The 16,878-nt window shown below is 40.9% G+C and overlaps 1 protein-coding gene across 1 annotated transcript in view; it reads right to left on the reverse strand.

Moving 5' to 3' along the window:
* LOC104511859 (cAMP-dependent protein kinase type I-beta regulatory subunit-like) overlaps positions 1-16,878 on the reverse strand; it is a gene marked incomplete at both ends in the record, with an annotated part of 30,341 nt that overhangs the window by 1,919 nt on the left and 11,544 nt on the right. The window contains 2 exons of the mRNA XM_010154636.1: positions 1,874-1,934; positions 10,896-11,054. Coding sequence (XP_010152938.1) covers positions 1,874-1,934; positions 10,896-11,054 — 220 coding nt within the window. The remainder of the gene's footprint in view (positions 1-1,873; positions 1,935-10,895; positions 11,055-16,878) is intronic.

Below are 16,878 nucleotides of genomic sequence, written 5' to 3' on the forward strand. Positions count from 1 at the left end.
GGCTTTATGGAAAACTGAGAGCTAATTCTAGCTACAGTCACGAAGCGTCTCCCTTTTGTCTAAGGGAATTGTACCACTACAAGTACATTGGTTAATAGTTCTTGGAAACAGCATTATCTAGAAGATTGTACATGATAAAACTCCTAAAGTTTAGTTGCAGATTTAAAGTCAAGCATCCAGTAAAGTAGACCATATGTGCGATTTCTAAATTGAACATATCAATTCATGGCTTTGCATTTACTTCAATCCCAGAATAAATACTTTAAAGAATTAGTTTTCTCCTATCTTGTTCAATACACTATAAGCAGCTACGGATGATCTAAAAAATCCTTAGATGAAAAAACAAAATAAATTGCTCTTACAGTTATATGGCTTGTTACAGACACTACACAAGCCTTGAAAAATACACCGAAGAAGCAGGTAGAGGTTTTTCCACCAGGAAATCACCAAGTTCTGACCACATTAAGGCACGCAGTTGACTCCTCAGTGCTGTGCTGAGATTTCTAAAATGCCTGTTTCCCAGCTCTCATCTACTTTTTAGACATGTGAAATAGATCCTTACACATTTCACCTAAATTCTCGACTCTTCTGAAACGATGCGTCGTTTTGTCTGGTGCTTTTCCGTACTTGAAAAAGGTTCAGATCTTGAAGTCCTACCTCATTTCTTTACTGACTCTGAAAAGCCATACTACAAACTAGGATATAATTATATTGCAAACCTCATGTTTAAGGAAGCACATCTTTGAATAACCTTTCTACTCTGAAATTGTTTTGAGATGTCTCATTGTTGTAATTGCTTCTCATTAGTGCAGGTGCAGAGATCTTTTTTTTTCTTTAAATACTCATTGTAATTTGGTATAATTTGTGCTCTTAATTTAGGAAGATTTAAATTAAGCACAAAATAAGGCATTTAAATGATGAAAACTTCATTAATAAGTAAGTAAGCAACATACTTGGCCTTACATAAGCATACAAATGTAATTGAAAATTCCATGCATAGCATCTCTCGGAAGTACAAGTTTATTTTCACTAAGACTCTCATTATTTCAGGTAAATAAGCTGAATATTAGAGGAATACCATAAACAAGAAAATTGTTTAAACAGAAATAGAAATATTTTCATTACATAGCAAATTAATCCTGTACTGGTTGGTTTTTTTTTTCAAAATAGCTCCAGCCGAAACATGATGTTTCTCCAACAGCATCAACATTTCATTGTACTGTCTAACACTGTCCTCCTTATTAGAAGCTTTTGTTCTCCTAATGGTGATTGATTGGTCAGGCATTATGGGTTTGTTGTTTTTCCTACTGAAGGCCATCAAGAACATGTCCAAATTTCGTGGCTATCACATTAATCAAAGGGAAACAAAATCCAAGGACAAGAAGCTAAACAGATGTTTTAAGAATGTGAGACAGGGGCTGTAAAATGCACAGAAGAAAAAAAAAATCAGTGCGTTTTGATTTGTGCGGTCAGTTTGTTTAGTGCACATAAAATACAGTATTCTCACAGGAAAAGGCTTCTCACCTGTCACCTGGAAGGATGTAACTAGACTTTAAGACAAATTCATACCTCTGCACTGCTTTCTCCTCCAGCCATATGATCCTTACTGAACAGCAGCTACAAAAAGGTGACCATGGCTGCTCCCATATTTAAGGAAAGATTTGTCCTTCAAACACATATTCAGTGTGTATTAAAGAATGAGAAAAACAAGTCCTAAAAAGGGCCCTTTACACATTCATTCCTTCGGAAATGATGCAACCATGAGACTCTCTGTTTGACCACCATTGCTTTCATCGTGCCATCAAAGCCCAAAATTCATTCCGCCAACACGTACAACAGAGGAACTAACAGGCAATTCCAAAGGGCAACTGACCCAAAATGGAGACCTTGCTCAGGAATTCTTCATACATCTTCCGCTTCCTCAGCGTGCTGCCCTGTTATTAAAGGAGAGAGAAAAAGGAGGTAGACCATTACACAAAGTATTTTTGTGATTTCTTCCTACAGCTGCTCTTTGGGTTTTTTTTCCCTCCCCTTCCAAATCTTAAGCATAGCCAGTATAAACAGCCTAAGGCAACTGTTTCCCCATAAAATGTCTGGGCAAGTTGTATTCCTGATAAGCAAAGATAGAAGGAAACAAATTCAATCCTGGTGTAATTTCACTGACTTCACTGGTGTTACTGGACACCGTGGATGAATTGTATCCATTATTTACAGGCACTCATTTTAAAGCCAGAGCTTCATCAATTAACTGTTTAGCTAATTCAATATATATCTTGTTACCAATGAGGCCCTGCTAGAAGGGAATTTACAATGACAAAGTCGGATAAAACTTAAAACGTCCCCTTCATGGGGTACCATCCTTTTAGGTAAAAACCTCTTCAATGCCAAGAGCATTTATCTGTAAGCCTGGTTTATATTCTGTACAGCGTTGTATGTATTGTTTCTGCTGAGGAACCCCTTCACGTCATTATTATTTTAACAAGGTTACAGCATTTTGGAGCAGACGGTCCATCGGTCCATGTGCAGCCACCAGCACAGTCATTCCCACTCGACTGAGATTTTAGTGTGATAAATTACTGAGATACCTTCTGCTTACATACTGCTTGATCACCATAGACAGAAACGGTAAGCAACCACTCCAGCACTCATTTTTGAAGGAGATTCAGGTATGAATAAATACGATACAGTTTTACCAATAAAAAAATAATTAATTCATCTTGAACTCCTCCTGCAGTGATATAAATTACTTGAAAACCATCCCAGGTACCAAAGAGTAACCTCAGGGTCTTCCTGGGCACCGTGCAGTTTATTCCACACTGACAGCCCACATCGTTTCTACCTGGGCAGATTCCCTGTGGATGTCAAAGGCTGCCCGGTGCCTGCTAGTCATATCTACATGGCAGGAGTACAGCATAGTGATGACACGCTCACATTCTGAAGAAAGGGGAAATAAAGATGGCATTTACTTATAGGCTGGGCAGAAAAGACAGAATCAGATGTCGTATCTGCCACAGAAAAAGCCACTTCTTTATTCTTCATCCTCCAAGTGAGCACTGCTAAGTGCTGGAAGCAGAGGTAGAAAGTGGAGATAGACAAAGGAAAAGGAGAAGAAACGGTTTACCCTCTACTGCCAAAGCACTCAGAAGTGCTTTAAGTGTGAAAACAGGAAAGACTTGCACTCAAATACAATGCTATAACTAAGAATTCAACATCATCCCTTTTCCTACGTGCACTGGGCATGTGGGGCCAGCTCAACGACCACCAAAGCAACAGGAATCCTTCCACCAACACCAACACGCTGTGGCTCCGGCTTCTGACCGCAGCACCAGGGAAAGCTGCCGGGTGCCATCCTCTGGGGACAGCTCCCATTCCTGCCCCTCTCCTGGGGACACCCCTGCTCCCAAACAGCCGCAGCACCCTCAGGAGCTGCCACTCTTCCCAGCTATCTCTGGATCAGCAGCAGCACCAGCTACCGAGGTCTCCTCCTCCGCACCCCGTTCATAATTTCCGAGTCTGGCGATGACAGTTCGCCTCGCGGCGATAGCATCGGTAACCCTTGTCTGACCTCTCTGTCTGACAAACCTGGTTCTCAACCTCGGGGGCCCCTGAGTGCATTTGAAGTGCCAGAAAGGGAAAAAAAAAAAAGAACTTCAAACGGAGGAGGCTCTGCAAACCACGCCAGACCCTGACAGCTCGCTGCGAGACAAAGAACGGAAAACTGGACACTGCGCCGTTGTTGCTCTCCTCCCTGCAATCGAGTGGAAACGAGACCGGCAAAATTGACAGCTGTGGAAAACCAGATTGGTGGTTTAGTTTGATGAGTTGGGGCACCCAGGGACAGATGTGGAAAATGCTTTTTAAATGACTTGCGGACACAGATGAATTTTAAGAAGCAGTAATCAGTAGCCATAAGTGACGCCTGACCACAGCTTCGAGTATTTAGAGACACGGACAAGACCCAGGAAGGTAAGAATTGCAGGCATCCCGCCTGGCCCAGAGAGCAAGAGCCCACTGCTTCCCACAGGAAAATGGGTGTGTTACTGCTTGGCTAAACTAAGCCAGGGCAGTGGTACACAATTCACCGTGAAGGCAAGTGGGTAAGGAGAAGTGGAAAGAATTAAGTAAATGTGCTATTATCATTTTTTATATTGTGATGGTATCTAGAACCTTAATGGGAAGCCACTTAATGGATGTATTTCAGAATCACACCACAGACAAAGGTAAGGGAGAAGAAGAGCCCATGGAAGATCTACTGGTTGAGGTTTAGGAGTCCTACTCCCCAGCAGATCCACTGAAACCCAAGGTGACCCCACTGACGGCTCATGACTCAACCCGCAGGATGGCTCTGTCCAACCCTCTGTCCCTCCTGGAGGAGACAACAACGGCCTCCAGAATGCCATGAGCCACCCGACAGCAGAGCTTCACCGAAGGGTGCCCAGGCAAGCACAGAAGCTGCCTCTGCATTTTCACACACAAGGCTGGATCCCGATGTGCACAACCAGATCCCAGTTTCTCTTCCAGAAAGGAGACGCTTGGCTGACCCTCATGCACATTGTTTTCACTTGAGTGTGTTTTCCGGCTCAAGTTTTCACAAGCACAAAGAGGGGAAGAGATTTTGAGAGAACACTAATATAAGCTAAAAACAATGCAGCAGTAGAAATCTTAGAAACAATCAAAGCAGAGAGTCGTAGAATCTTCAGGTTGGAAAAGACCTCCATGATCAAGTCCAACCAATTAGCATGTGCTTATTTCCGTTGGCATTAATCATCTTTCCCTCCCATGAAACAGAGACAGAACATGCCTACTTCCCACCTTCTTTGATCAGCCTAATATTCCCCTCTCATCCCCTCCGGTAGGCATAATGTCACCTCTGACTCCTGATGTCCTTTTTATACTTATTTCATTTGGTCTAGTCGCTTTACCCAAATTGTGGAGGCCATGGGTATGAACACCATCATAAACTCTTCTACTGCCCTTCGGTGTCAGCGGGCGCACTCCCTGGGACATGTACTAAGTCTGTTCTTACCCAGTATTTTCATGGATCTTCTAGAAGCAGCAACAAATCAGACAGTAACGATATCTGCAGACTATGAGACACTGTGAAATCTTGCCAGGACAGGAAAACAACAAGAAAGAACCTAGAGACATTAGAAATGGAAGTAGAAAATAATAGAATGAGCTTCTGTTTGGAAAATGCAGCTAAGAAATGCAGAGAAAAAAAAAATCCAAAGCACAGATGTTTGACAAATGGAAGAAGACTGGAAAGTTGTAAAGCTGGAAAGGATTTACAGACAGTAGGTGAGCCCTCTTTGCAACACCAGACTGCACCAAGAGTACAGCCAAGGCTGTTCTGGTCTGTATACCCAAAGATATCATCCAGGATGAAGTTTAAAGGCTCCATCACCATGGCTTGGATGTGACAGCGCCTGGCGTACTCCATTCTGCCTCAGTACCTCTTCTCCAGAAAAATGCTCCTAAACCAAACAGAGCCTGAAGAACTACTAAAACGCTTGGGGAGAGCTGATAAGGAAGGAGAGAAAGTAATTCACCCTGTATAGGTCAGCTCAGCGCTGGGATCCTCGGTGAATCATGCTCATAGCTAGCACGCGTTGGTGCAAGGGGTTGAAGTAGACAGTGATAACCATCTGCAGCTATATGACAGTAAGAGAGGGCAATTTAGTACAGCACAACTTGACATAACTCAAAAGTAACAGGAGAAAATTAAGAAAACCTAATTTAAGATGAATACAAAAAATGTTTTCCCAACTTAGGAATTCTTCTCTTGCAGAAATGTTTCTCAAGGGAAGCAGCAGAAATCTTACTGCTTGAGCCAGATAAAAACAATAGTAAATGTACATGAACAATTCTGCACTGGCAGGGTTCTTGATAGCATGTTTTAAAAAGTCTTTATTAATTCTGCTTTTTCTAACCTATTAATATCTTATTTCAATAGTTGCTGCTTCTTCGTCTCTCCCCTTTCCTTTGTTCACTTTCTCCCTGGTTCTGAGCTGTCATGCACAAGCTCATCTTCTTGAGGACAGTGGTTCCCACTAACTACAAAGACTTGTTAATATGCTAAGCTGCAGTGCTCCTCCTTGAAACAGTCCCAAGGAGAAACGAGATCACTTGCATTTGTCAAACCCACCCAGAAAATAGCTCAAACCCAGTTTTAGGACAGTTAAAAATGTAGCAAGCCCTAGGCTTAGTTTAAGTAATACAGAGTCTAGGAAAAATGAATGCCCCAGAGATTATGACAGGTGTTGTTGAATAGGGCTGTTGCATCTCTTTTCCAAGTGCCCCTTCTTCCCCTTCCCTGTTTTCTTCCATTTTTTTCTTCCCACTCCTCCAGCCCAGCCTCTGTCTTCCTTCCCCTCTGCTCGCCTCTTTGCTTTGTCCCACCAGCACTCTTCATGTTTTTTTTCTTGCTCCACTTTTTCAGGTGTGCAATGGACTGGCTGGAGGTGGTGGAGTCCTTCCTAGAAATTCCCACCTTCAGTAAGAAGCCAAACAAATGGCTACTGAAAGACAAAGCATGTCTCAAGTTTCAAATAAAAGAGTTATGCTGGCAGGAGGTGCCGGAATGGCCTTCTGGACTGCCCCAGCCCTGTTAAATCCTGTGTAAACCTGATATTGAATGATGTTTTGGGTGTACATTCTTACAGGAGCATGAAAGAGTCACCGTGTGTGCTGGCCATGAAAACAAAACAGCCTGCAGGATCCCAGTACTACACTGCACAGATGTTGGATGGATTGCAGTCTTCAGATTTGCTTTATGTTTTGGTCACCATGCAGCCCACATTTTACAGGTACATAAAGTCCTGATGACTTATTTTGTCTGAGAGGAAAAAGACACTTGTTAAAGAACCTGTTCTCAGGTTAAAAGCTGTGAAAAAATGGTAAAACAAAGCCAAAAGAGCATAAATAAAATGTAGCATAACATTAGGAACTGACTAAACTTGATTTGTCATGACATAAATCCCAATATTGCAATTCACTTTCTGTGAACGCAGTTTGCCAAATAGGCAGAAAGGATTGTATCCCATGCAGCTCTGCTCTCAGAGCCAGGTATCTTGGACCATGGGAACTACAGCATAGTTAAATAATCCTGAATCAAGCTGCCCTCAAGAAGAAATTACAATAAATTAATACTTCAAATTTCCCCAGTCTGGGAACTGAATCGTCTGGGGGATCAATCTGATGTTGGGATACAGACATTTGCTTCTCTGGTATTTGTGGTATTTGCTATATTTAGAATACAAATATTGTACTACCCTGGGATGTTCCCCACTCTGTGATGCTCTTGAATCCCAACTGCAAAGAAGAGAGCAGCAACATTTCAGCAGCTGCATTACATGAGAATCCTATGGCAAAAAATTCCCTTGCATCTCTCCCAGAAGAATGTCAGTAAATAAACACAGAATCCCTACAGAACTCCGTGCGTGTGCTTGGGTGTGCACACAGAACATATACATAAAAGAAAATTTGCAACAGACTGAAAAGTATGCAACACAGCACAGATAGTTTTGTGAAATAAATGGAACACACAGATGGACAGATAATTTGTGAGTGTACTGCGGGGGGAACATGTTGAAGTGGCTTTTTGTAATCCATCTAGTACAATGAATTTCATGGTATAATGCTTTGTCAAGGACGGCAGTGAAAGCCAAGCAGTTTCACTGCAAATCCAGACAAAAAGAACCATCTCCACATTTACAATCATCACAGCTGCTAAAACAAACTTGAATGTGACCTCCAAGCCATCAGGGTACCTCAGCTGAGACAATGAAATATAAAGAAATATATCTGTTTTAACCAACTTCTTTTGGGACAGGCTAAATAATAAATGGATGACAAGTGTAACTGAAAGCCAGCAGGCACATTTTGCATCAGGCTTTGTCCATCCAAAAAAAGGAAACCCCAAACTTCCAACCTCCTGAGAAGCGTTTTATTCATACCATAAACCAGTCAGGATCAATGAGACACGTAAGTGGGGAAAATGGCACTAAACAGAAATAACAAGTAGAAATTACTAAATGCAAAACAAAGAAGCAAAACAGAGCCTGCAAGGAAAAATGAGGTAGAGAGTCAAATGTCTCATGACAGATAAAATCTTTTTGGCAAGTGTGGATCTGAAGGCATGATTTGCAAATAAATATTTACAACTTGAATAAAATTTCAACACTAGGCTGAGAAAATATGGGGCTGGTCATGGCCAGGAAGGAATGCAGACAAATGAAAATACCAGCTCGGGTTATGGAGGGGCTTTATCTGACTACAGAAAAGCCCCATATCTTTGGGAGAAAAAGGTCATTGATCCCTTGGGCAAAAGTGCTTGCAAACAAAAAATAAAAAAGAAAAACCCGCTCGCTCTCAAGTTATAAAACCATCTTAAATGATATATTTCAAAAGATACCATAGCATTACTACCTCTTATTTAAATGCAGGAGCATTTCTACATCCCAAATATCCAGCAACTTTCTAGAAACACAAAGTTAGAGGCTAAATGGCAGGAAACCATGTTTCTGGGACTTGAAAGGCAGCTACTACTACAGGTTGAAACTGAGCACAGCAAAAGCAGCCGGGTAATGGTGAGGTTAGCTTCAAGTATGAAATGCAGTCACTGAAACATGATGTAATTAATTCTTAAGCTTGAGGAAATGTGCAGAGCCACAGCAACCTGCCCTCACACGAAGGCACAAGGACAGGTGTCTCATTTCACCGACAGCAAAGACATTATTCACGCTGCTCCCACAAATAAACGAAAAGATGACAGAATTCATGTGGTCTGGATGGGTAAACTGCATTCAGCGTGGACAGCACTTAAAACTGGACATTTTCTATACTGCAGCAATTAATTCACTATGCTACCTGAACTATTTCCTATCTAAGTATTGGGAATACTACAATTACAGTGTCTGGGCAAAAACACAAGAGGAGAGAGAGGGAGAGAAAAAATACTCCATGTTAGGTTAATGGTCTCATCAACTGCAGAAACTGAGCTCGCTAGGTAAGGTACAGCAGTCACTGGTACAGAAAATGTATAAATGACTTTGAAAAGCACTTAGCACTCTACTAGCATCAACAGAAGTATATCTACAGTATTCAAGTTGTACTGATGTATGGCTAAAGCTAGAATTAAAAACACACTCTTTTCCACTTGGGACTTGAAACCATTTTAGTTAAATCCTGTCTCTGCATCAGATATTCATCCTCTGAAGGCTGCTATCAGATGGTATTGGACACGTGACCAAACCTGAACTGCTCACAGGCTTGAGTGATGTTAGGTACCACTGTTTTCAACACCAATGAAACTGAAATTACCTCTAGGCTACAAGGCCTGTGAACCTGTCCCGTTAATTCTTCAGGAGCAAGGTTACAGGCAGCTGTAAAAAGCTATGCTTAAAAAGCCAAGGAACATTTATTTCCCTCCTATGTTCCTTCTCTTTTATATCTTGGATTCTTCCTTGCAGCATGCAGGTTCATCACAACAGTTATTCCAGACACTCCTTCACCACATCCTTGTAGGACATGTGACATATTAATGTTGTGTGTGCCTCTTAAAGCTGTTGGAAAATTCTCCTGCTCTTCTCCTGTTTTAGAAAAACCTTGCAGAAAAGTCTCGGTTACAACTGCCTGCTTCCCTGCACTGGGAAAAACTATTCCTCCTGATATCCACAAGAGAGAAGACAGTACGCTTCTCACCATTATTCCCCTATTGTGTCTTGGAGCAATCAGGTCGCATATTTTGGGATAGAGTGCATTTCCATCAGATATATTCTCCTAGATGTCAGTGTGATGTTCATTTACGTGACACAGCACTCAGCCCATGAATTACAGTGTGAAAACCAGCAACATTTCATGCAAACATCCAACAGACATCACACAGTATAAATCAAAATCACTCTTACACTGATGCTTAAGAACTAATCATTTAAGTGTAAAATCTACTCAATCCTTTTGCTAATTTTTATGTTATCCACGACATCCTTTGAAAATACAGATTGTCTCAAAATGCACATTCCTTTATTATGCTGAGAGCATAGTGTAATTTCTTTCAGATCAGAACGAAACAATGCAGCTTTTAGAGACAAGTCCTGTTGAGAAAGAAGCTTTACATAGAGTTCTATCTGCTAACTATCAAAAAGAAAGGATTATTTTATGGAGAAGGAAGATACCCACATGGATATCAGACACAAACTCATAAAGTTATGACATTGCTGAAGCTCATTATCTGTCAAAGTTTCCATTTTAAACTCACCACTCCAGAACCAACAGCAGATCCATAAGCTAGCACACACCCCAGGTGCCCAGGAGGTCTGTTGAGGTCTGCTGCAGAGATGAGGGAGTTTGAAAGGAGCAGAGCAATGAATCATTAGCAGGGACTCTGCAGCTAACCATCCTGCGATACGTGTGGCTGTGTGCTGGCTAATGAAGATGGAGGATGCACTCCAACCAAGACTTTCTTTTTAACTGGAGCTGGATTTACCTTGTATCCTGCCTTGAAGAGTATAATACAAGCTCAGACAAAGACCTCAGAGGCAAGGGATAGTGCTGAAAGACATTCTGAGGTTCACGATGAGAAGGAAAGGATTTGCACAGCTTCAGTGCGTAACGGAGGCCTCCTGATATTTTCATTCATGTATAATAGTTGTGAATAAATGTTATTCAATTGCATTTCTGACTCAGCATCTTGCTGCTGAATCTTGTCCCCTTTTCCTTCAGTTCACCTAATTTAGTTACTCAGTGTTACTGTCACATCCTCTTTCTTTTAACTGGAAACACAGACCGCGCAGCCTTCCATCATCCCTGCACTCCGAACACAGAATAAAATGCTGGTACTACAAGAGAAAGGAAAATTATCAACTCCACAAGCAAGCCCTTCTCCATAAACTTACCATTAAAATGCGTCTGTAACTGTCTCTGTCGATGCCCCAGAGCTTGAGATCTGTCTTGGCCTTGACGGTGGCAGCCCGGGGTGTTCCATAGATCAACGCCAGTTCCCCGAAGCTGCCTCCTTCTCCGATGCTGGTGACCCACTCCCCGTTGACATAAACCTACCACAGCACAAGACAAACAAGAAGCAAAACCAGTCTGGGGACTTAGTTGCGGTTTTTCTCCTACTGTCAGTTACCTAAAAAGCTATTAGCAATTTCCTTTCTAATCATCAATGCTGGGGACACAGAAGGAAAACAAAGCATAACAGTTTCCGCAGTCAGTGCCCAAAGAGGGCAACAACCCGCTTTGTGGACAGAATTTCAAGTCGTCTTGCTTCAGTACAATGACTGTATTTACTCTCTGAGTTTTCAGCTCCTGTGGTTAACTGTCATCGTGTTTTCCCTCTTGTGTTCAAGGCTCAGACAGTCAACAAGCAGAACTGTCACAACTTTGGCTTTTTATTAACACTGTCAAACTTGAAGGGAAGGAGGTTTGTGGATACATGTAATGAGGTTTGCTGAAAAGTGCCATGAAATGAAAAACAGTCAAAACAGGGGAATATCTTTTGAAAAGGACCATTTTTTTTAATTCCCTAAGCCTAATGCCTCCAACAACCACTTAAATATAAGTGCTGAGATCTCTTTCTCCCTTAGTGAAGACTACGACATGCTTGAGAAGCTATACGTAGAATTACCCTTCGTCTTTAACATCAGCTCTGCAGAACTGACCCACAGCCTGTTTAGATAACATATCCTCTTGAAACACAGCATGGATCACTATCACAGCACTTTTCCTGGATGACATTTGAGAAAAAATTCTGCACTTGAGTCCTATGTAAAACCTTCACTGGAGAAAGGGGGACTCGTGCAGGTGCTTGCTGCTGGGCTGCGTTTTCCCTGCTATTCATGGACAATACAGCTCTTGAGACATAATAGTGTATTCAAAGACTGTGTATGGATTGTGTATTCTGCAGCTTGCTTGTAAGCTTGCTGCTATAAACCTACACAATAAACCCTTTTCATTCTGTTAATGTGTCTGTGAGTGTAGAGGGTAGGAAGGGCTGTGTGCATTTCCCCGGTGCAGAATATATCCTGATCTATTACAGACCAGTAACACCAGAAATCAACCCGAATGAATTTCACTTGTTTGGAAGATCTGTGAAGAAAAACAGTATGAAGAAAATTCAGAGGTATTCTCATCTTAAACAGGAATCTATGGCAAAGACTACAAAATATTACCAATTACTAAGTAACAGACTGACAGTTTTTAAAAAGTATATGAATTAGAGCTATGTTCAAGCTGGGCATGAGAAAAGACAGTGACCAAAATAAACGAATTGGGGTCAAAATTCAACAAACTGTCAGTATTAATTTTACTTCTATCTTCATTTTATGATGAAAAGGCATATTACAAACTACAGCTGGAATCAATCCCTATTTATCTTCCCAGTATTCAATTAAGATCTGATCCAGCTCCTGCTGAGGTCACTGAGATGCTGGTTCAGTAGGAGATGGATGAGGCCATTGAGCAGTTCAGCTCATCAGGAGACCTCTTGGGTATTTGCTGAAAAGGAGCAGAATTAGGATCACTGCTGAACTCCAGTGCTGGGGCTCTTGGTGTTCCTGGAGCATCTGAGGATCAAGGGGCTGAAATCAAAGGTAAAATAATCCCAAAGAGGCAGGTGGTAGCAGACTGCCAAGAAAGAGCTCAAGCTACAAAAGCTAGAGCTTCATTTCTTCACAAGAGAATGAATGTCATGTACGAGAATATCACACAAAAGAGTAACAACAGTGTTTCCTTTCAAACTTTTACACTCAGAGCAGAAAGAAAATCTCACAGAACATGGAATCTACTTTTGATTCTCCAAATGAGATGAAAAAAATGACGAGTTTTAAAAAAGGCAGACAAACCCAAGCACTTTCCTGGTAAAACAAGCAGGCAACACTGTGGCTCCTGGATTTTTTTTTTTTTTGGTGAGACAAGCAGGAGAAATGGATGAATAAAGTTAGGATTCTTAAAGGCCTGTAACTTGATGAGAATGTATGAACATTTTTAATCCACTGCAAGTTGTGCAATGTGTATTTGAATGTAGGGGTACCCCCTTTCTGTGGGGATTTCACCAGATGCACCCAGGGCTTGCTACAGTACAGTAATTCATGTCCCCAGTAAAGTCTCAGGGACGATGGGGAAAATCTCATCATTTCAGTGAGTTTTGGACCACATCCAGAACGGACATGGCATCCTTGACTCTTCCAGTACACCAAAAATACATGTGTTTCTATATGTCCTTTCATTGAAAAGCACAGGTTTTGGTATTGCAGAAGAGTCTCAACTATAAGTGGGAAATGCACTCAGTCCGACACATCATTGTTTTAAGCAGTGGGATGACTGTTCTCGTTAAAGCAGTATGCATGATATGACTGCAGCCAGAGAGGGAAATCACGTGTGTAAAACTCAAAGTAGAGCAAGTGAACGATGGACACTGGCAGTTGCACAGCTGTTACAGAGAGGCTACTACTAAACTGCTCTAAGACTTCAATTCTGCAGTCTTGCTTGACAAATTCCCAAAAAAGTGTTTGACATCTCGCCTGTAAACTGTTTATGCAAATGGCCATTCCTCCACCCTAAGGGTGTCAGGTTCAAAGTACTCTGAAGTGAAACCAAATCACTGCTCTGGCAGTCTTTGGGCCCAGCACTCACTCCCCCAGTAAAAATGCCATTTCCAATATCAATCGCCAAAAGAGAAAACAGCTTAAGAATAACACTTGTTTTCTAGGAAGAAATCCATTGCACTTCATTCTCTGCAAAGGTCTAAGTCAACAATCAACTTTTCATGATGTTCAAGTGCGTTGATGGCACATTACAAAGCCGTTCTGCCCTTTAACAGAGAGTTTAGCTCCACTCTGAATCCCTTCAAAATAGGTTTTTAAAAAAGAAGTGGAAAGGAAAGTAGCTCTGCTTGTAAGGTGTGGGAAGTAAAGCTATTTTAGGCTCAGAACAGCTTATGAAAGCCAATGTTATATGGCAGCAGCTCAGATGATCTCCTTCTTTATCCTAAAAAATGCTGGGCTGAGGTTTTGGCTCAGGCAGTTTTAAGCATTTGTGAATTCTCACTAAAGTGGCGAGTACATAAGTGAATTATTCCTAACTGTTACTTGACCTGCAGATCACAGCTCCATAATAGCCGGAACCTTCTACTTTCATGCAGCTGAAGAGGAATGTAGAACTGCAGATGCCCAAATATGACCAAGACAACAGAACTTTCCATAGATCAAACATACTTCAGATTTCTATTGTTTCCCATCATGTAGTATGAGCACTGCAATTTTTGCGGGCTAGCAAAATCACACAATTTGTTTCATTATTTTTTTAGGAAACAAATGGGAAAAATCTCCTGTGAACATCAGCAGTTCCTTTCTTCATGGGCTGTGATATACATAGACGCTAACTGCGAGAGAAAATGCAGTGAGTCACACAATGCTCAATGCAATAGGAATGCATCTTGGCCTCACTCATCTTTGTGTTGTCTAGAGAAGCACAAAGCAACCTTACCACGAGCAGTAATATAGCCATTTTACTCTGAAGGCAGGGTATGAACACCTATGGATGCTCCAATGGAGTAAATTTACCTTTACTTTAATTTTCTATTCCCAATTTCAAGTTAACATTTAGCTTTTTTTTTTTTTTGCTTCCACTTTGTGATCTATGTGGACAATCTAATTTGTTCCAGGCATTGCAACTTTTCAATCTTAAATCCCCTCCCTCGGATCTGTTTGTAATAATTTGTGCTTTGTGTCTTGTCAAGCCTCAATATTTGTTATCCAAAAAAGAAGATGAGGTTTATTTATTCTTGGAAAAATAAGCAAGCCTTAGACATGAAGGGTATTTATATGTGGGTAGTTTTCTTAAATAAAGCCAGTGCTTTATTTGTAGTATGAATTTGTTTTTATTAAATATAAATACACAAACTTGGAGACTGCCTTGAGAGCCCTTAAAAATTCAAGCCGAAAAAAATCCAAATTTTAACATGTTCTGTTTTAAATTTCAAAAAGCATCCTTCTGAAATTAGAAAGATCATTAATGATGGAAGAATTCAAACCAAAAGTAATCTATGGAATTTAACCATAAAATACAACTAGTTTTAAAATCCAACAGTATTCTCACATAATCCACCATGTAATTTTCAGCTTTGCACATACAAATTAGACAGTTTGTATATACAAAGAAAGGCGTAAAGAAGACCTGACTTACAATCAGAATATAATCTTATCTACTGTCCACAATATTTCTGTATAGCTCTGCATATAGATTTATACAGTAAACACAGAACCTATTTATGAAAAAATACTGAATAGTTCTCATTTGATTTTCAACATACTATAGTTTGGCTGCTGTTGTTTTACAAGAAGAAAACCTGAGAATGACTGTAGAGAAAGTTGCTGTGACATTAAATAGAGTAGGAAGTTGCTGAGTCTAAAAAAAATACATGTTTTAAAAGGGTAGCTGACGGTGCTTTTTAAAGTAAAAAGTGTAAGGTTATAAGATTAAAATAATAAACAGGAAGTCATTTTTATATTTAGAAATATGGATTAGAGATTTCTGTGGGACACATACTTTAGCAGGTACTTTCAAGATCTTTACTGGAAACTGTAATTTACACTCTGCCAGCTACTTTCTGGCATACGTACACATTTGTCTGTGCAGAAAAGCTTCCGGTAGACAACTGACCCGTAAGACTTCAACCATCTACCTAGTATAAACTTTATCCACCTGACGGGTCACAAGCTAACAATTCTCCTCAACCCTGGAGTGCTGAGGAGCAATACAGCGACTGATAACGCTACAATGTCCTTTCCCATCCAATGCCAGCTTTGGTCAAAGTAGACCTGGTTTGTACTATACAGTATATGAGAGGAAAAGCGCAGGTTCTCCAAAACCTAACTCTTCCTGATTTCTAAAAACCTTTCCTTTACGTATGAAAATCTGTGCTGTTCTCCCTTGGCCCACAGTCCCTGTTGAGTCTGCTTGCCAACAGAAGGGTATTGAGTCTTCTTTGGCTGTCCATAGTAATACCAAGAAGGAAATGTGCAGATACTTTATTCTGTGCTAACAAGGCTTTTTTATACCCTAAGAAAGTGTAAGAGTTGAGGATAAAGTGTCCTTATATTTAAAAATATTTTATTTTACTTCTAATTTGACTCAGATTATTTTTAAGTGAAAGAATTAGAATGCTATTATTTACTCTTTGGAGTGCCTATGCAAAATCTCCAACAGTAAATTACTTTTAAATGTTTCAGTTTTTTAAACACAAAGCAGCACACACTGATTTTATTATTCTGGCTTTGTTGGTGGTGTTGGTTCCTTGGTAGATTTTTTTTTTTCAGTTTTGCCATGATTTTCTCCCAGGGGATGGGAATTTTATGATGGTAATTGCATCCTCCTTTACATGTGTCTCTTTGCATGCGTATGGACAACCTGGGTGCTTATCAGCCATGATGTTCTCAAGAGTAAACTGCTCCTTGCATCCACCAGTCCTGGTCCAGCTGCCGCTCCTGTGCAGATCAGGGAACTGATGAAGGCAGATAGCATGGCCAGGGGTTAAAAGACTCCATGCATATGCCAACACCAGCTGATCTAGGCAGAAAATGGCTTGAAGCTTTAAGTCTCGGGGTCAATTGCCTATTCTCCAAGCTACTTTTTTCCTTGGAGGAGGATGGAAGCATGCCAAAAAAGTATCTGGCAAGGCTTAAATGAACCGCAGCTTGCTTACTAGCGGTCTGGATTTTCTTCAGACAACATGGATTTTAGCACCACTGCCCAGAACGTGGAAGAACTCTCTTCTGGGGAGCACTACACAGAGTGATAGTGCACACCCGTGGTGTCTGGGAGCTGTTGCCTTATACAGGAGCAGGTTACCCTGCACCAACTGCCCTGGTACAGACC

The sequence above is a fragment of the Eurypyga helias genome, unplaced genomic scaffold (assembly GCF_000690775.1).
Source record: "Eurypyga helias isolate BGI_N326 unplaced genomic scaffold, ASM69077v1 scaffold43846, whole genome shotgun sequence".
NCBI classification, from domain to species: domain Eukaryota; kingdom Metazoa; phylum Chordata; class Aves; order Eurypygiformes; family Eurypygidae; genus Eurypyga; species Eurypyga helias.